General features: G+C 50.4%; 5 protein-coding genes across 5 annotated transcripts; 2 read left to right on the plus strand and 3 right to left on the minus strand.

The window, feature by feature from the left end:
• Positions 1–713: 713 nt before the first annotated feature.
• CDV56_109310 (DMT family transporter) lies at positions 714–2,055 on the minus strand (the record flags this gene model as incomplete). Its single annotated transcript, XM_026762929.1, has 2 exons — positions 714–1,682; positions 1,738–2,055. 2 exons carry the CDS (start codon positions 2,053–2,055, stop codon positions 714–716), a joined length of 1,287 nt encoding a protein of 428 aa, XP_026618158.1.
• A 558-nt stretch (positions 2,056–2,613) lies between these two features.
• UTP25 (UTP25 family protein) lies at positions 2,614–5,038 on the minus strand (the record flags this gene model as incomplete). Its single annotated transcript, XM_026762948.1, has 5 exons — positions 2,614–3,532; positions 3,590–4,167; positions 4,237–4,436; positions 4,487–4,860; positions 4,926–5,038. The coding sequence occupies 5 exons, from the start codon at positions 5,036–5,038 to the stop codon at positions 2,614–2,616; spliced, it is 2,184 nt and encodes a 727-aa protein (XP_026618159.1).
• Positions 5,039–5,358: 320 nt separating this feature from the next.
• Positions 5,359–6,525, plus strand: CDV56_109347 (eukaryotic translation initiation factor 3 subunit F; the record flags this gene model as incomplete). The annotated part of the gene is made up of 3 exons (XM_026762966.1): positions 5,359–5,463; positions 5,529–6,241; positions 6,306–6,525. 3 exons carry the CDS (start codon positions 5,359–5,361, stop codon positions 6,523–6,525), a joined length of 1,038 nt encoding a protein of 345 aa, XP_026618160.1.
• Positions 6,526–7,412: 887 nt separating this feature from the next.
• CDV56_109358 (uncharacterized protein) lies at positions 7,413–8,550 on the plus strand (the record flags this gene model as incomplete). Its single annotated transcript, XM_026762977.1, has 2 exons — positions 7,413–8,473; positions 8,547–8,550. The coding sequence occupies 2 exons, from the start codon at positions 7,413–7,415 to the stop codon at positions 8,548–8,550; spliced, it is 1,065 nt and encodes a 354-aa protein (XP_026618161.1).
• Positions 8,551–11,308: 2,758 nt separating this feature from the next.
• Positions 11,309–12,292, minus strand: CDV56_109386 (putative transcription initiation factor TFIID subunit 13; the record flags this gene model as incomplete). Its single annotated transcript, XM_026763005.1, has 2 exons — positions 11,309–11,760; positions 11,845–12,292. 2 exons carry the CDS (start codon positions 12,290–12,292, stop codon positions 11,309–11,311), a joined length of 900 nt encoding a protein of 299 aa, XP_026618162.1.
• Between the last annotated feature and the right edge of the window lie 538 nt (positions 12,293–12,830).

Here is a 12,830-nt window from a genome sequence, read left to right on the forward strand (position 1 = left end):
TACCCTATGACGTTGTGAGAGTTTGTTGATATCTTTGCAGTGGACCAATGATATCTTTGCAGATGGGGCTGCTGCTCGCTTGGTGACCAATTGGCTTTTGTGTAACAATACCTTATGTACGTTTGCGTAGGTGGAGACAATGGAGACCTGAGGTGTCTAGAGTTCCTTACCTCCTCCTCTCTCCTCTCTGCTCTCTCCTTCTGAGGATATTGAGGTACCTCTATGTATGGAAGTATTCTACTAAGAAAAGTAAATACCATTGAAGTGGAAGAGGCTAAATACCTGACACTGTTGAAACACTCCAACTTGCTCAGGATCAAATGATATAAAGTGCATTAGCTACAACATATGCGATCATCATGAGCGGAGAATATCTCCATCCACTCTCGTGCTTTGTCTTGGACTGCTTATCAACTCATCGACTGGCTTTTGCTTTCTATAAGGTACCGGTATGTCTATCATATTGACGCTTTTACCGCTGTTTCTATCTTTTCATCATTCCAACGCCTCTGATCCCGCAATCCACTCCTCCATCTGCTGCAGCCTTGCTCACAGATCGTCAGCCTGCCTACCTCCTTCGATTCCTCATGCATCAGCATTGACCAATAAGTCGAGCGAATATTCTTTCCAGTCTTAAGCACTAACTCCACATGCGCAACCCCCCTCCTTCCCCACCCTTCTCGGGCTGTTGACTGTCATCTTCATCCGTGACTTCAAGCCGCTGCTGCTGCTTCCCTCCTTTCTTCTGCAGTCTCGTCAGCTGCAGATGCAGCAGTAGCATTCTTCTTGCCGTCACGCACCACCGCCACGTATAGTGCACTTCCCACGATTAACCCTGAGCCTGCCCAGCTCATAGGAGAGAGTGTGTTACCCCAGACTGTCTTGTCATAAAACAGTGCAAACAACATCTGCGTATAAATCATGGAAGTGGCACGAGACCCCGAGGAGGATTTCGTCGGCTTACAATCACTGCCATCCCCTCCGGAGACACTCAGAGACCTTCTCGGAGGTGGCGGCACGTATGCCAATCCAGCAGTCAGCAAAAACTGCAGCAAGAATCCACAAATCCCAAGTCCCGCAATCAAGGCCCATTCCACCCCAGTCTCAGGCAACTTGAACGGCACGGAAGGCACCAGCAACATAGCCAGGAACGACACAACGGTAGTGAACAGCGAGAAATACGTGACCGAGACCAATGCATGGCACCGCTGGCCGATGATCCGGATCGACGTGTACGCACATGCTGCACCGATGACTCCCACCAGCATCGCACAGATTGCCAAGATATGCTGGAATTTGTCCGTGGTGCCGGGCTTGTGCGCCTCCAGCTCTCCCGGGTCGGGAGGCGTCCCTGAGAACGAGAAGGGGCGCGCGATCAGCACTACGCCTACCATGGAGACCAGAGCGGCCAGCTGCTGCTTGCGGGTGAATGCCTCGTGGGGAATAAACAGTGAACAAGCGTAGCAGCTGAGGATGGGAGCCAAAAAGGTCAGGACAGTGGCCTCGGAAAGAGGTAGGTACTGGACCCCGTAGTAGATACTGTACACCCCGAAGAAACCACCCATGGCCCGGAAGATCAGCAGGCCCAGCACAGGACGAGTCCCAAAAGGATTTGGAACCTTGGTATACCACATGTAGAGGTAGCTCGCCACGACGGTGACCGACATGCGAGCAAAGAGGATCTACGCTGGTCAGCGATTACGCTTTAAAGCGCCCCGTGGGCAGGGATAAACTAACCTGGAAAGGATGTAACCCGCTCTCCAGCTCAAGGATCTGGGTCATGACATTCATGGAAGCACCAAAGAACTGCGCCAGCATCACCAGAATCATGCCCTTACTCTGGAACCAGATCTCTTTCCCTTCCTCGTATACAGCTCGTAGCCATGACTGCGAACCCTCTTTGCCGTTGCCTTCAAGATCGGTCGAGGATGACGAGCCCAGTAACGGTCTGCGAGTCTCATCTTCGTAACCATTCAGGCCGTTCTCCGATAACGGAGGCGCAGCGATTCTCTCGGAATTTTGGAGAGTATTGTACTGGCGTTGAGAGGATGCCATCGTTCAGCATATGAGAATTTGGATAAGCGAAGCCAAAGAAGAAAAAATTATGTCTATATCATAAACCGGCATTAAATATCATCAAATCATGAGGATCATGAAATAGCCCATTCATGCCATGACTTGGAAGAGCTCATCAAGCGACCACATGCATCGGCTTCAGTCAGCTGAAAGGACGAGCGAGTCGCTCCAACATCCATATGTATTTTCCTCTGTCTTTTTTTCGCAGCTACTCCGTAAACGAGACTAGTATCTCTCACTTGCTTTTTAGTGGCCTTTTTCATTGGACTAAGCAAGAAGTACTATTGACTGTGGGGGTTGTGGACGGATGATCGGCTGGGTTGATGACTTGGCATCCTTTGCACTCTTTTCGAGGGCAATGGGTTAGAGAGATATACATAGATGCTGAAACCCGCCTGCTTGTACAGCATTGTACCTGTAGTTGCTCTGGTGGTACACAAAGTATAAGTGCTATCTGAATATATCGCTCAACCCGAATATGGCATATTACGGTAGTCTACAATGACCCCCCGCCAAAGTACTCCGTAACAGATGTTCCTATACAAAAGTAAAGGTATCTCCTCCCTTCTCCCGCAACATGTTGCCCACTCGTTTCGTCCCCACGATTCGCTCCAGCTTCAGCGCATCCCACTTGGAAAACAAGGCCTGCACGCCTCCCTCCGCGGCGTCCACGACCCCCGCCGCATCCAAGCCCAAGAACCCCACGATCTCCCCCCAGAAGAGCGGGTTCTCCGGCACACCGTACATCACGATCCGCTTCACGCCCCGGATCTGATACCGACGGAAATGGTGCAGGCGCTCCGTGTACAGCAGCACCGAATGCCGCCCGTTCATGAAGTGTGTGCGTGCCCGCGTCATGTCCCGGACATCGCTATATTCCGAGATCGCCCCGAACGAGACGTTCGTGGTCTGCGAGGATGTTGCAAAGTAGTTGCGCACTCGCACAAAGTCCAAGTACGACGGGATGAAGACCAATGTGCCTCCCGCACTGCTCTTGTCCCGGCTGGAGGTGATGTTCCGCACCAAGGACGAGAGCACCGTGGTGGTGAAATGCTTGAAGCGCGCGTCCGGGTCTTTGGTCGGTGTGAGACTGTCGAACCGCGAAAAGGTCTGTTTGACGGATACCGGGAGGGGCACCTCGGAGATAGCCCCCGCGTACACCGGTGTCACCTTGATCTTTCCTGCGAAGTTCTGCATATGCGTAGAGAATAAGGAGTTGATCTCGGGGGTGATAAAGCCGGCAGAGACGATCATCTGGCGGACAAATCGGGCATGGTTGTCCAAGTACCACGTCCGCACACGACTGAAATCACACCCGTGAGCCTCTTTGGGCTGTAAATTGAGATGATTGAGAATATAGTCCACGTGGTCCCAGTTCTGCATGAGCAGAGCATCGGCGTGGTCAACAATCACCACTTCGACTGAAGACAAGAAGTCGTGGTCACGCTTTTTTGCGCTGGACGGCAGTCAGCAAGGTAAAGTCGCGGAGGGTCAAAGACTCAGAACTACTTACTCAGCCTGGTCCATGATTGTGCGGAGACCCAGGGGACTCGCCAAAATTATATCCGAATTGTAGAATTGTGAAAAGTACTTCATGGTCTTCCGGGTGAATTTGAGACCCAACCGGAACATGTCATCGTCGTTGCCGCCGAAAAGCTCCCGAAAGTCTTCAGGTTTGTTTTCCCAGGATTTGTCGTCCGCTGCAGAAAAGGTGTCCAAGAACCGCTTCTTATTCTCTTGCTGCTCCGGCTGGAAGAAGCGTGTTATGGACTCGACCGCTCGAACACAGGCTTGTCTTGTCGGCAAAAGGTAAAGCACCTTTGGTCTGGTAAACCCCTGGTCCCGAAGGTCCAGGTCTGCGTCCTGTTCTTTGGCAACGCGAGCGTTGTTCTTCAGCACCCGGTCCCGGGTCTTCAGCACATGGTTGACCGCATGAAGAGCTAGGATATCCCGCATCGTGGCAGAGTTCGACGTCCTTCGGGCTCCGTATAAAACATCTTGATAGCCGAAGATGTAAGGAGCGAGATGCTGAGCGTCACCGCTCATTCCTGGGATCCGCTCCGTGGCAGGACCATGAAGTTTCTTCTTGAGCTATAAATGATTTAGAAGAAAGCATCTCAAAGGTTGATTTTGGGTCTCTAGTATGGGCCTGTGGCTTACCTTGACGCTTGAGAAGTTCTTCAGTCCTGGTAGCAAGGATACATCGCCCTCACCAGCGTCGGGAACAGCGCGCATCAACTTCAACCCGCCAGCGATCTCCTTCTTCGTGCTTTTCCATTTTTTTTCCTCTGCTGATTTAATCTTCTTGGCCAGCTCGCTCTCTTCTACCATCGAAAAGTGTGTGTCAAATGGGTCGTTTGCTGTACAGCGTTAGAAGGTTAGATAAACAGGGGTCGGTTCGGATAAATACCATCTTCTTCGTCGTCACTTTCAAGCTTGCCGTCCGCTTCCTCTAGGTGATCTTCCTCTTCTTCGTCCGACGGCTCCTGCTCTTGCAAATCATCGTCTCCTAGTAAAACCGCATCGTCCTCTTCTCCGTTCGCGGCGGGCACGGCGTCTCTCTTCTCTCCTCCGTTGTGTTCAACCTTTCTCTTCTTCCTAGCAGGACCTTTGGGCTCCGCATTTGCTTGGAGCAATTGGATCAGTTCGTTATACGGGCGAGCTGTCTGCTGATCTTCGTCGTCGCTATCGGACGAGACATCATCCATTTGGGTTTCGTGGTCCGTTTCATCTCCAACCGGCTCTTGGTTGAGATGTGGTTCATCACCTGAATAATCCTCCGATCTAATAAATGAATTCCCTGTTATTCATAGAGCAAGACAAGCAAAATAGGAAAAGTTTATACTTACTCTACGTCTTCGACTCGCGAGGTGGTGAAGCCATTCTTTCTCTTGGTTTGGCCCCTAGGCCCTTTGCCACGTCCTCTGCTAAATTTACCACCTCTATTCCGTACAGGGGGCATTTTTCTGGGCTAGTGAAATCTCTCTGATAATATGCGCTTGAGTTACAGAACCTGACAAGCCCGATCAAGTCCTGTTGTCTGTCCAAAGCTCATATTTTTTTTTTTTCTTGCGTCGGGGGGCTCGGTCTTATCTTATCTTAGCGCGAAATTCCCCTTTGGGCGCACACACAATTTGAGCCTCGCAGAACTCCGCCGAGATTGAGCGGGCGGAAGAATTAGAAAGAAAAAAGATATTACAGAGAGCCAATCCACACCACCGGCGAGGAAGCATTCAAGAGTGTGAGAGAAACAGGCTTCGGCATATTTTCTACATCTCCAACATGGCTGAAACCGATTCTTTCCTTCACCTTTCTCGCCCTTTGGGCCCAGTGGCAGTGGGGTCTGCACCAACCACCGCCCCTCTGAACGTTGTCATTCAGCCTCAGGTATGTCCTGGATACGTCTGGGGAGACGTTGAAAATGATTGGATTTACTCATCACCTTGTAATAGGCCATTTTCTCGATTCTCGACCACTCCCTCCGTCGCAATGCCGATCAGGAGCGTGTCATCGGTACCCTGCTTGGAACCAGATCAGAGGATGGAACCGAGGTGGAAATTCGTAGCACCTTCGCTGTTGGACACACAGAGACGACCGACCAGGTTGAGGTGGATATGGAATACCAGAAGCAGATGCTTGCGCTGCACCTCAAGGCCAATCCGAGGGAAGTGCTTGTGGGTTGGTACGCCACGTCGTCCGAGTTGAACACCTTCTCCGCCTTGATCCAGAACTTCTACAGCGGCCAGGGTGACGGCACATGGCCTCACCCTGCCGTCCATCTGACGGTGTCTACTGAGCCTGGGAAGGATATTGAGACCCGTGCCTACATCTCCGCCCCCGTCGGCGTGACCGCGGAGAGGGCCGCAGACAGTGCCGCTTTCATTCCTGTCCCTTATGAGATTCGCTATGGCGAGGCCGAGAAGAGTGGTCTCGAGACTATTGCTTCCGCCAAAGACGCCGAAAGCCGTGCCACAAACATCTTTACTGATATCGAGGCTCTGGAGCGTGCCATCGAGGAGGTTCTTGGCATGATCGACAGAGTCTCCAGATACGTCGAGTCCGTCATTGATGAAGAAGCTCCAGCTTCGACGGCACTGGGCCAGTTCCTCCTCAATGCCCTGGCCTTGGCGCCCAAGGTCGAACCCGCCGACATTGAACGTGACTTGTATGTTTTCTATGCGGCTCTCTTTGTTTGGTGGTATTCTTACCTGATACTAACTATGTTACAGCAACAACCACATCCAGGACGTTCTGGTCGTGTCTTACCTGGCCAACACCATTCGCACACAGATGGAACTGTCCAACCGGCTAGCAACTGCTCAGCTCACTTTGGGTGGAGAGGCTGGCAGCGCCGAGGCTGGCGCTCAGCGTGGCCAGAGAGGCGGCAAGGGCGGCCGCGGCGGACAGCAGCGTACTCAAGAACGGGCCACTGAGGAAGCTCGCGCGTGAGGGGAATAAGGAAATATTGTGAAGATACCTACGTTTTCTCTCATACAGCTGTTCAATCCTTGTGATACTTCTTCCTATGATTATTTCTTTTCCCCCATCAGTCTTCTTGTTGATGTGTGTCTGCCTTCTATCTCGTCCTGGGTTTGCTTTGAAAGAATTTTTCAGTTCTGGTGGCCTGGCTCTATATCTCCATCTTTGTTGCGCATGCTGTTGCCGGGTCCAGGCGTGGATCAGACATACGACGAGGCGACCTAGGGGTCCAACGAAGAAAAGCACGGCGTACAGGAGTCATTCTGGCTTTGCTCAAAGAGATGAATGGGGAGGAAATTGGGGAAATGGATATACGCCCATGTACGGGGATCGAGTACCACGGCCCTTATTTTCTGGAGCAGGGGGACCTTGGTCATCTGATAGTTGCGATGTAAACCAGATGTTTATGAGATGATCACTATCTCAGCGATGTGTTAGTCATGACGAAATGGACATATGTGCTAGATACCTTGGATTCTTCCACGATAAGGCCGCCGCTTCTTGCTCGTTTTGTTCGAACTTAACTTTATGCTTGAATGTACATCAGGAAAGTTTTGCTTCGGAGTTGCTTGTATACCTCTGATATGGGATTAGAGGGCTATGGTTGCGCTCTATGTATCAGTCTTAGAGATGTGTTGTGACTTTCTAGGGTTTATGTTCGAGAGAGTTCCAGAGTCAGGCATGCTTGGTTTAAGCCATGTTCTGTTAAGACCCTCCAAATGCTTGCGATGCCATCTCAGCTTATGAGTGGAGTCTTTGCCATACATGCTGAAAGAATTCTTTTTCATGGGAATCCATCGACGTATGCTTTTAAGCTCTGCCTTCGAGGTCGTGCCTTCAAAGCATGGCTTGAAATAATGGAGGGTGGAAGACAGTGCATTTATCTTGCCTCCCCTGCGCCATTGGTTGCTCTTTGGGGAAATAGCTGGGCTCAGGCCGCGGCATTGTCAGCGCTATTACAATTCGCAATCCTGATGACGGACAGTCGTGGGATTCGACCAAATGTGTACTGCTGCCAATTGGTGCTCCTCCAGGTCATTCGACAATACGACTGGGAGCGCAACGGCCACCCAAAGATGTCCGCTGACAATTTAGACCCAAACATAAGGTCCTGGCTCGAAGCAAAGGGTTTCAAAAACCACGAAGACATTGTCCGCCTAGAGTCCTCAGCAGAATCTTTAACAGCGGCCCTGCTGATGCTCACGCAGATTCTCCCCAGAAGGATACACGGGGGTACGGAAAAAAGAAGCATGATGCTCCCTTCGTTTAACAGAAGAAGAGGCATTTTTGACAAGAACCAGCTGGCCATAGTTCGAGATCTCTGGGCAGAAATTTCGACTCGTAACAGCCCAACAGATGAGTCTCGTCATGTGTACAACGAGATGGATTTAATGGACGATGAAATGCTCGAAACCCAACAGGACCTGGAGCTGGAAAGTCTTGAGTGTGCGATGATCACTGATGATGGGACGACCCACAACAACTTTTCTCAAAATAATCTTGCATTGCACTCGAACTCGGATGAGCCCTCAATGCCTCGAAAGCGAAAGGGCAGTACTTTGAAGGTCCAAATGGCCTTGCTTCAGGGAACTGTTAATGCCAAACTCGAATTCCGAGGGAAGTGTGCGCCTTTCAAATCATTCTTTCGGACCTATGCTGCCAGGTTGGATTTATACTTTCCGTACGATGGAGAGCTCAGGGCCACATTTCCTGACCCCAAATCTCTTCGAAGAGTCCGAATCAGGGCGGAAATCAAGGCCCCTGGCCAAAAACACCCCCAACGATGGGCTTCCCATGCGACTAGCGAAGATCCGGCATCTAGGCTCGCGTTCCGACTTACTGTCATGGGTCCAGAAGGCCAGGAATTCGGCTTCTATGCCTCTGGCCGCGGAACGAAGCTCGTTAAGAAAGCAAATGGGTTCGTAGACGGGATGTCTGGAGTCACGGACGAGGAGATAGCGACGAGGCCGCGCCGATATCTCAATATTCAGATGAGCCATGAAAAGGTCCGACGCACTCAGACCATTTGTTGGAGGTGCATACACTGATGACAATGGCAACATAATGTCTGAAGATAAAAGTCAGATATGTGATAGTACTATGACTGCCTAGTTCTGTTTCTTTGAACAATGTGAACAATTCGTGTGTAGATTCTTTCGCCTTTTTTCGATTCCTACCTGGTCTTATTTTGTATCGTCTTGTCATGATTTAGGCGACAGGCCGAAAACATTCTAAAAGCAAATACAATAGAGGACGATCTTCCGTCTTTACATGATCAGAGTCTAACAAGATGGGTACAAAAAAAGGGCTAAAGGAACGGCAGCAGCTGGGAAAAATTACGACACCTCTGGGATTCGAACCCAGGCGGGCGAACCCACAGGCTTAGCAGGCCTGCGCCTTAACCACTCGGCCAAAGTGTCAACGGGTATGGAAATGCAGATTCATCTAACTCTACAACCAGAGAAGGGGCAATGGCGTCTCTGCAAGCGCAGGGAAATGACGCGTAGGGAAGAGTCAGAATATAGTGTGTATGTGATCGTCTGATTGCGATGCGTAGGACTATTTCCAATGCTGCTCAAATCATTAGGTCCGAACGATTTTGAAGAGGTTCACATCTCATCGAAGACCCAGCCAGCAAGCGCTATGATCCGAGAGAATTATGAGGAAGAAAGAAATAAAGACAAGAAGACAGAGAAAAAAAAAATAAATAGAGAGGGGCCGAAAAAAAAAAAAAAAACCACAACCATTTCCTTGGCTGGCTGGCGCCAGACCGTCTGAGATTCTTAAGTGGCGCTGAATGAAGGAAACTCATCGACAAAGACTCGGTCGTAATTACGGTTAAGGGCGGCCCGGCCAGGTTACTGAGGGCCGTTCGCAATAGCTCTTTATACAAAAGAAACAGAGCAAAGGGGAAAAAATAAAAAAGAAAACGACACCTCTGGGATTCGAACCCAGGCGGGCGAACCCACAGGCTTAGCAGGCCTGCGCCTTAACCACTCGGCCAAAGTGTCCGAAGATGCACATATCACTGTATGAAATGGTATATGACGCAGATATAAGCCAGACCCCAAATCCAACCTACGGGCTCACTCCCTTTTCTGCTCCGGCATGGCGAATCCTAGTGCTGGTCACTTTTAGATTGATGGCCGGAGCTCACTGCAAGTAGCGCCGCTATCCCCACAGGTTACAAGCCAACGAAAGAAAAAGAAACGGAAGAAAAAGCAGGGGAATGTTGCGAGCAAGGCCCGCGATATGCTCGTGCCGCCTAGCAGGCACTCGCGAAGCCATACAGCTCTGGGTCACGTGACACCTCGCTAGCTGCGGCGCGCAATCGGATATTTCTATCCAGGCCTGCAACCCCCTATTCTAGTCCTTCAGCGAGTTCTTATTGTACATACCTAGTCATAGGTTTACCTACGGCCTAGCCCGTAACAGGGAACCTCTGTAAAAGCTGCCGCTCGGTCAGATTGCTAAAGTACTGTGTAGGTATCTATTGGTGCAGGCCGGGGCTTCTAAGTTCTGAGTCCAAGTGAGTGATACGGATACAGTAGAGAGGTAGAGAGATACTGATATTACTAATCTTCCATTCTGGTGCTTTAGATGGCTTTTGCCTTGGCTATACTCAATCTGAGTGGCAAACTGCCCATTAGACACTTTGGCCGAGTGGTTAAGGCGCAGGCCTGCTAAGCCTGTGGGTTCGCCCGCCTGGGTTCGAATCCCAGAGGTGTCGTCTCCTTCTTTTTCTTTTTTTCGTATCCTTACCCTTGTACTGTATATTTTTTTTTATCCCAGTCATTGGAAAGCAGCCGACTGGATTTGCTTATCCGCGGCATCCAAAGTCCCAAATTTGCGTGGAGGCTCACTCGAGTACATACTTGCAGAGATGTGCGCCCAGTAGCTAGATCACTTAAAATCTCACGCTTCAACTTAGCACTTGCCTCATGGATAAGCAGTATATGGGGAGTCGCTTCATAGGCTAGCAACAGTCTATCTCCAATTGCTTATTAGACATGTAGGACGATTTTCTGAAGAAACAAACCGTCAATGTTCGTTAAGCAATTATCAGGAGCGGACCTGGAGTTGGGAGCTTGCTGAGCACCAAACGAAAGGCAATGAAGACTTCGGTAGAATCACAAAGGCTTTCAAGAAGCATCGATGACTGCCGAGTAACCACAAGAAAGTGAAAGCCAAGCGGAAGTCCAGGTATGCAACCCGTTCTTATCATCAACATACCAAGTCTAGCCAAGGGATTGTTAAATATTGGTTACCATATCGGTCACAAGGATGAAGAACGTACGTGCTACCTTACTATAAGCGGCGACGCGCAGGTGCCAGTGAGACACATGTACAGGACTCTGAGAAGCTCTTCCTTGATGACCACTACATACATCCCGAGCGAGACACGCCCGGCGACAGTATCAAAGATACTTTCTAGGCTAGTCATAATGGTAAAGAAAGAACACAAGAAAAGAGAGGATAGACAGGACGGGAGCTCCCTGGTGCGGCTACTGATAGAGGAATTCTCACCGCTGGCACCCCGCTAAGAGCAAGAGCGTGTGCATTTGAAAACTCCCAGAACTTTTCAATGTTCATTCGAGCCATGATCCTCAGATGTATCGGGTGAGTTGGGAGAGGAAATACGCCTTTCCTGAAAAAGCCCAGCCGGTTTTCCATCATCGTAGGCAGCGTGAAAGGACTGTCGATGGCCAGGCGTTTTGAGCTGGACAAGGTCGTAGCAAAACAGCCTGCCTGCTCAGAGCTTCCTCTTCTTCAAAACAGTATCCTCTGTAGCATCCGAATCCCTCCTAGAAGGTCGCTTTCCCTTGCCCTTGCTCTTCTTTCCTCCTGCTCCATCCGCGCCCTCACCCAGCTCCTCGAGTCCCTTCTTGCCCGCATCCTTGAGATTTCCGACCTGATCATCATTCTGATCAAATGCCTTACGAGCCTCTTTCAGCTCGCGCTCCATCCGCAAGAGTTCCTGGACACGACCGAGTTTATTCGGGTCGCGCCTCAATGCAAAACGAAAGTCGTCCACCTTGATCTTCTGGCGACGGGAGTAGCTGGCATACTGGGCTGCATTGTGGCACATCTCAAGGACAAAGTCGGTGACGATTTCATCGAGAACACGAACAGTCTCAGGAAGGGGCTCAGACGGGAAGGATGGGTGAGGACTGGGATCTCCATATGCCAGAAGGAGAAGACGCACTATATAGCCATATGTTAGTTCCAGAAGCCTTCGCACACGCGACATCAAGTCCACAATGAAAAGTAGTAACACTAGTCACATACGCTCCGATGCAAAATTCATCTGACCCTTGTGCCTTGCAGCGCGTGCTCTAGGTTCCGCCATGTTGGATGAATTGTTTTGATTCTGCTTTTTCTTTTTCTTGGAATCTGTTTCCGACGCGGAATCTTCCTGTGCAGCTGGGACTTCTGGTTTGAAGGCTGGGATGTATCCGGAGCGTATCAGAGCAGTCTCCTGAGGATTAAAAGGCCAAGGAGGAGCGAGTTCGCCCGGCACATGGCCAGAACCGCCGAGTTGTGCTGGGACTGATGGCTTTGGACCGAGTTGCTGCGGTTGTGAGGATCTTTGTGCTGTAAGAGACGATGAAGTATGATGAGCCGCGGAATCAATAGGATTGCCTCTGCGGACATGGCGGTGTTTAGAGCGGTGAGATGGAACCATGCCAGCAGAACTGTCAAGGCGGTCAGAACTGTTGTCACTGTGGTCTGCCATCTTGGTGTGAACACCAGACAAGACACTACAGTGGGATAGCCGTCCTCAAAAGCACAAACTGATTGATTGATCAATTGAGTAACTAGGAATTTTCACCCAAGTCCGTGCTGGTGTAAGGAAGAAGGGTGGTGACCCTCTGCTACAGTCAAGATGGTGAGTTTAAAACAGCGTGAATGCCCTCTACTTGAGGAGCCCATCTCACACCAGGCCAGAGTAAAACTAACTGATGTCGCAGTCTGCTTTATTCAACTTTCAGTCACTTCTCCTCGTGTTCCTGCTCATTATCTGCACAAGCACTTATGCGCACTCCATCATGCCAGGAATCATGGACCGCAATCAGCGTGGGTAGGTTCTCAGCAATCTGTCGCTTCACACATTCCTACCACAGGTTACTCGGATTTGACTGACCTCGGACCGTTCAGATTCTTCGGGATATTCTGGAAGTGCGCTCGTATTGGAGAACGTCTAAGCCCGTACGTTAGTATCTGCTGCGTACTGATGGCAGTGAGTACACACCGATTCTCCATCATCATACCCA

The sequence above is a fragment of the Aspergillus thermomutatus genome (assembly GCF_002237265.1).
Source record: "Aspergillus thermomutatus strain HMR AF 39 chromosome Unknown NODE_12, whole genome shotgun sequence".
NCBI lineage: Eukaryota > Fungi > Ascomycota > Eurotiomycetes > Eurotiales > Aspergillaceae > Aspergillus > Aspergillus thermomutatus.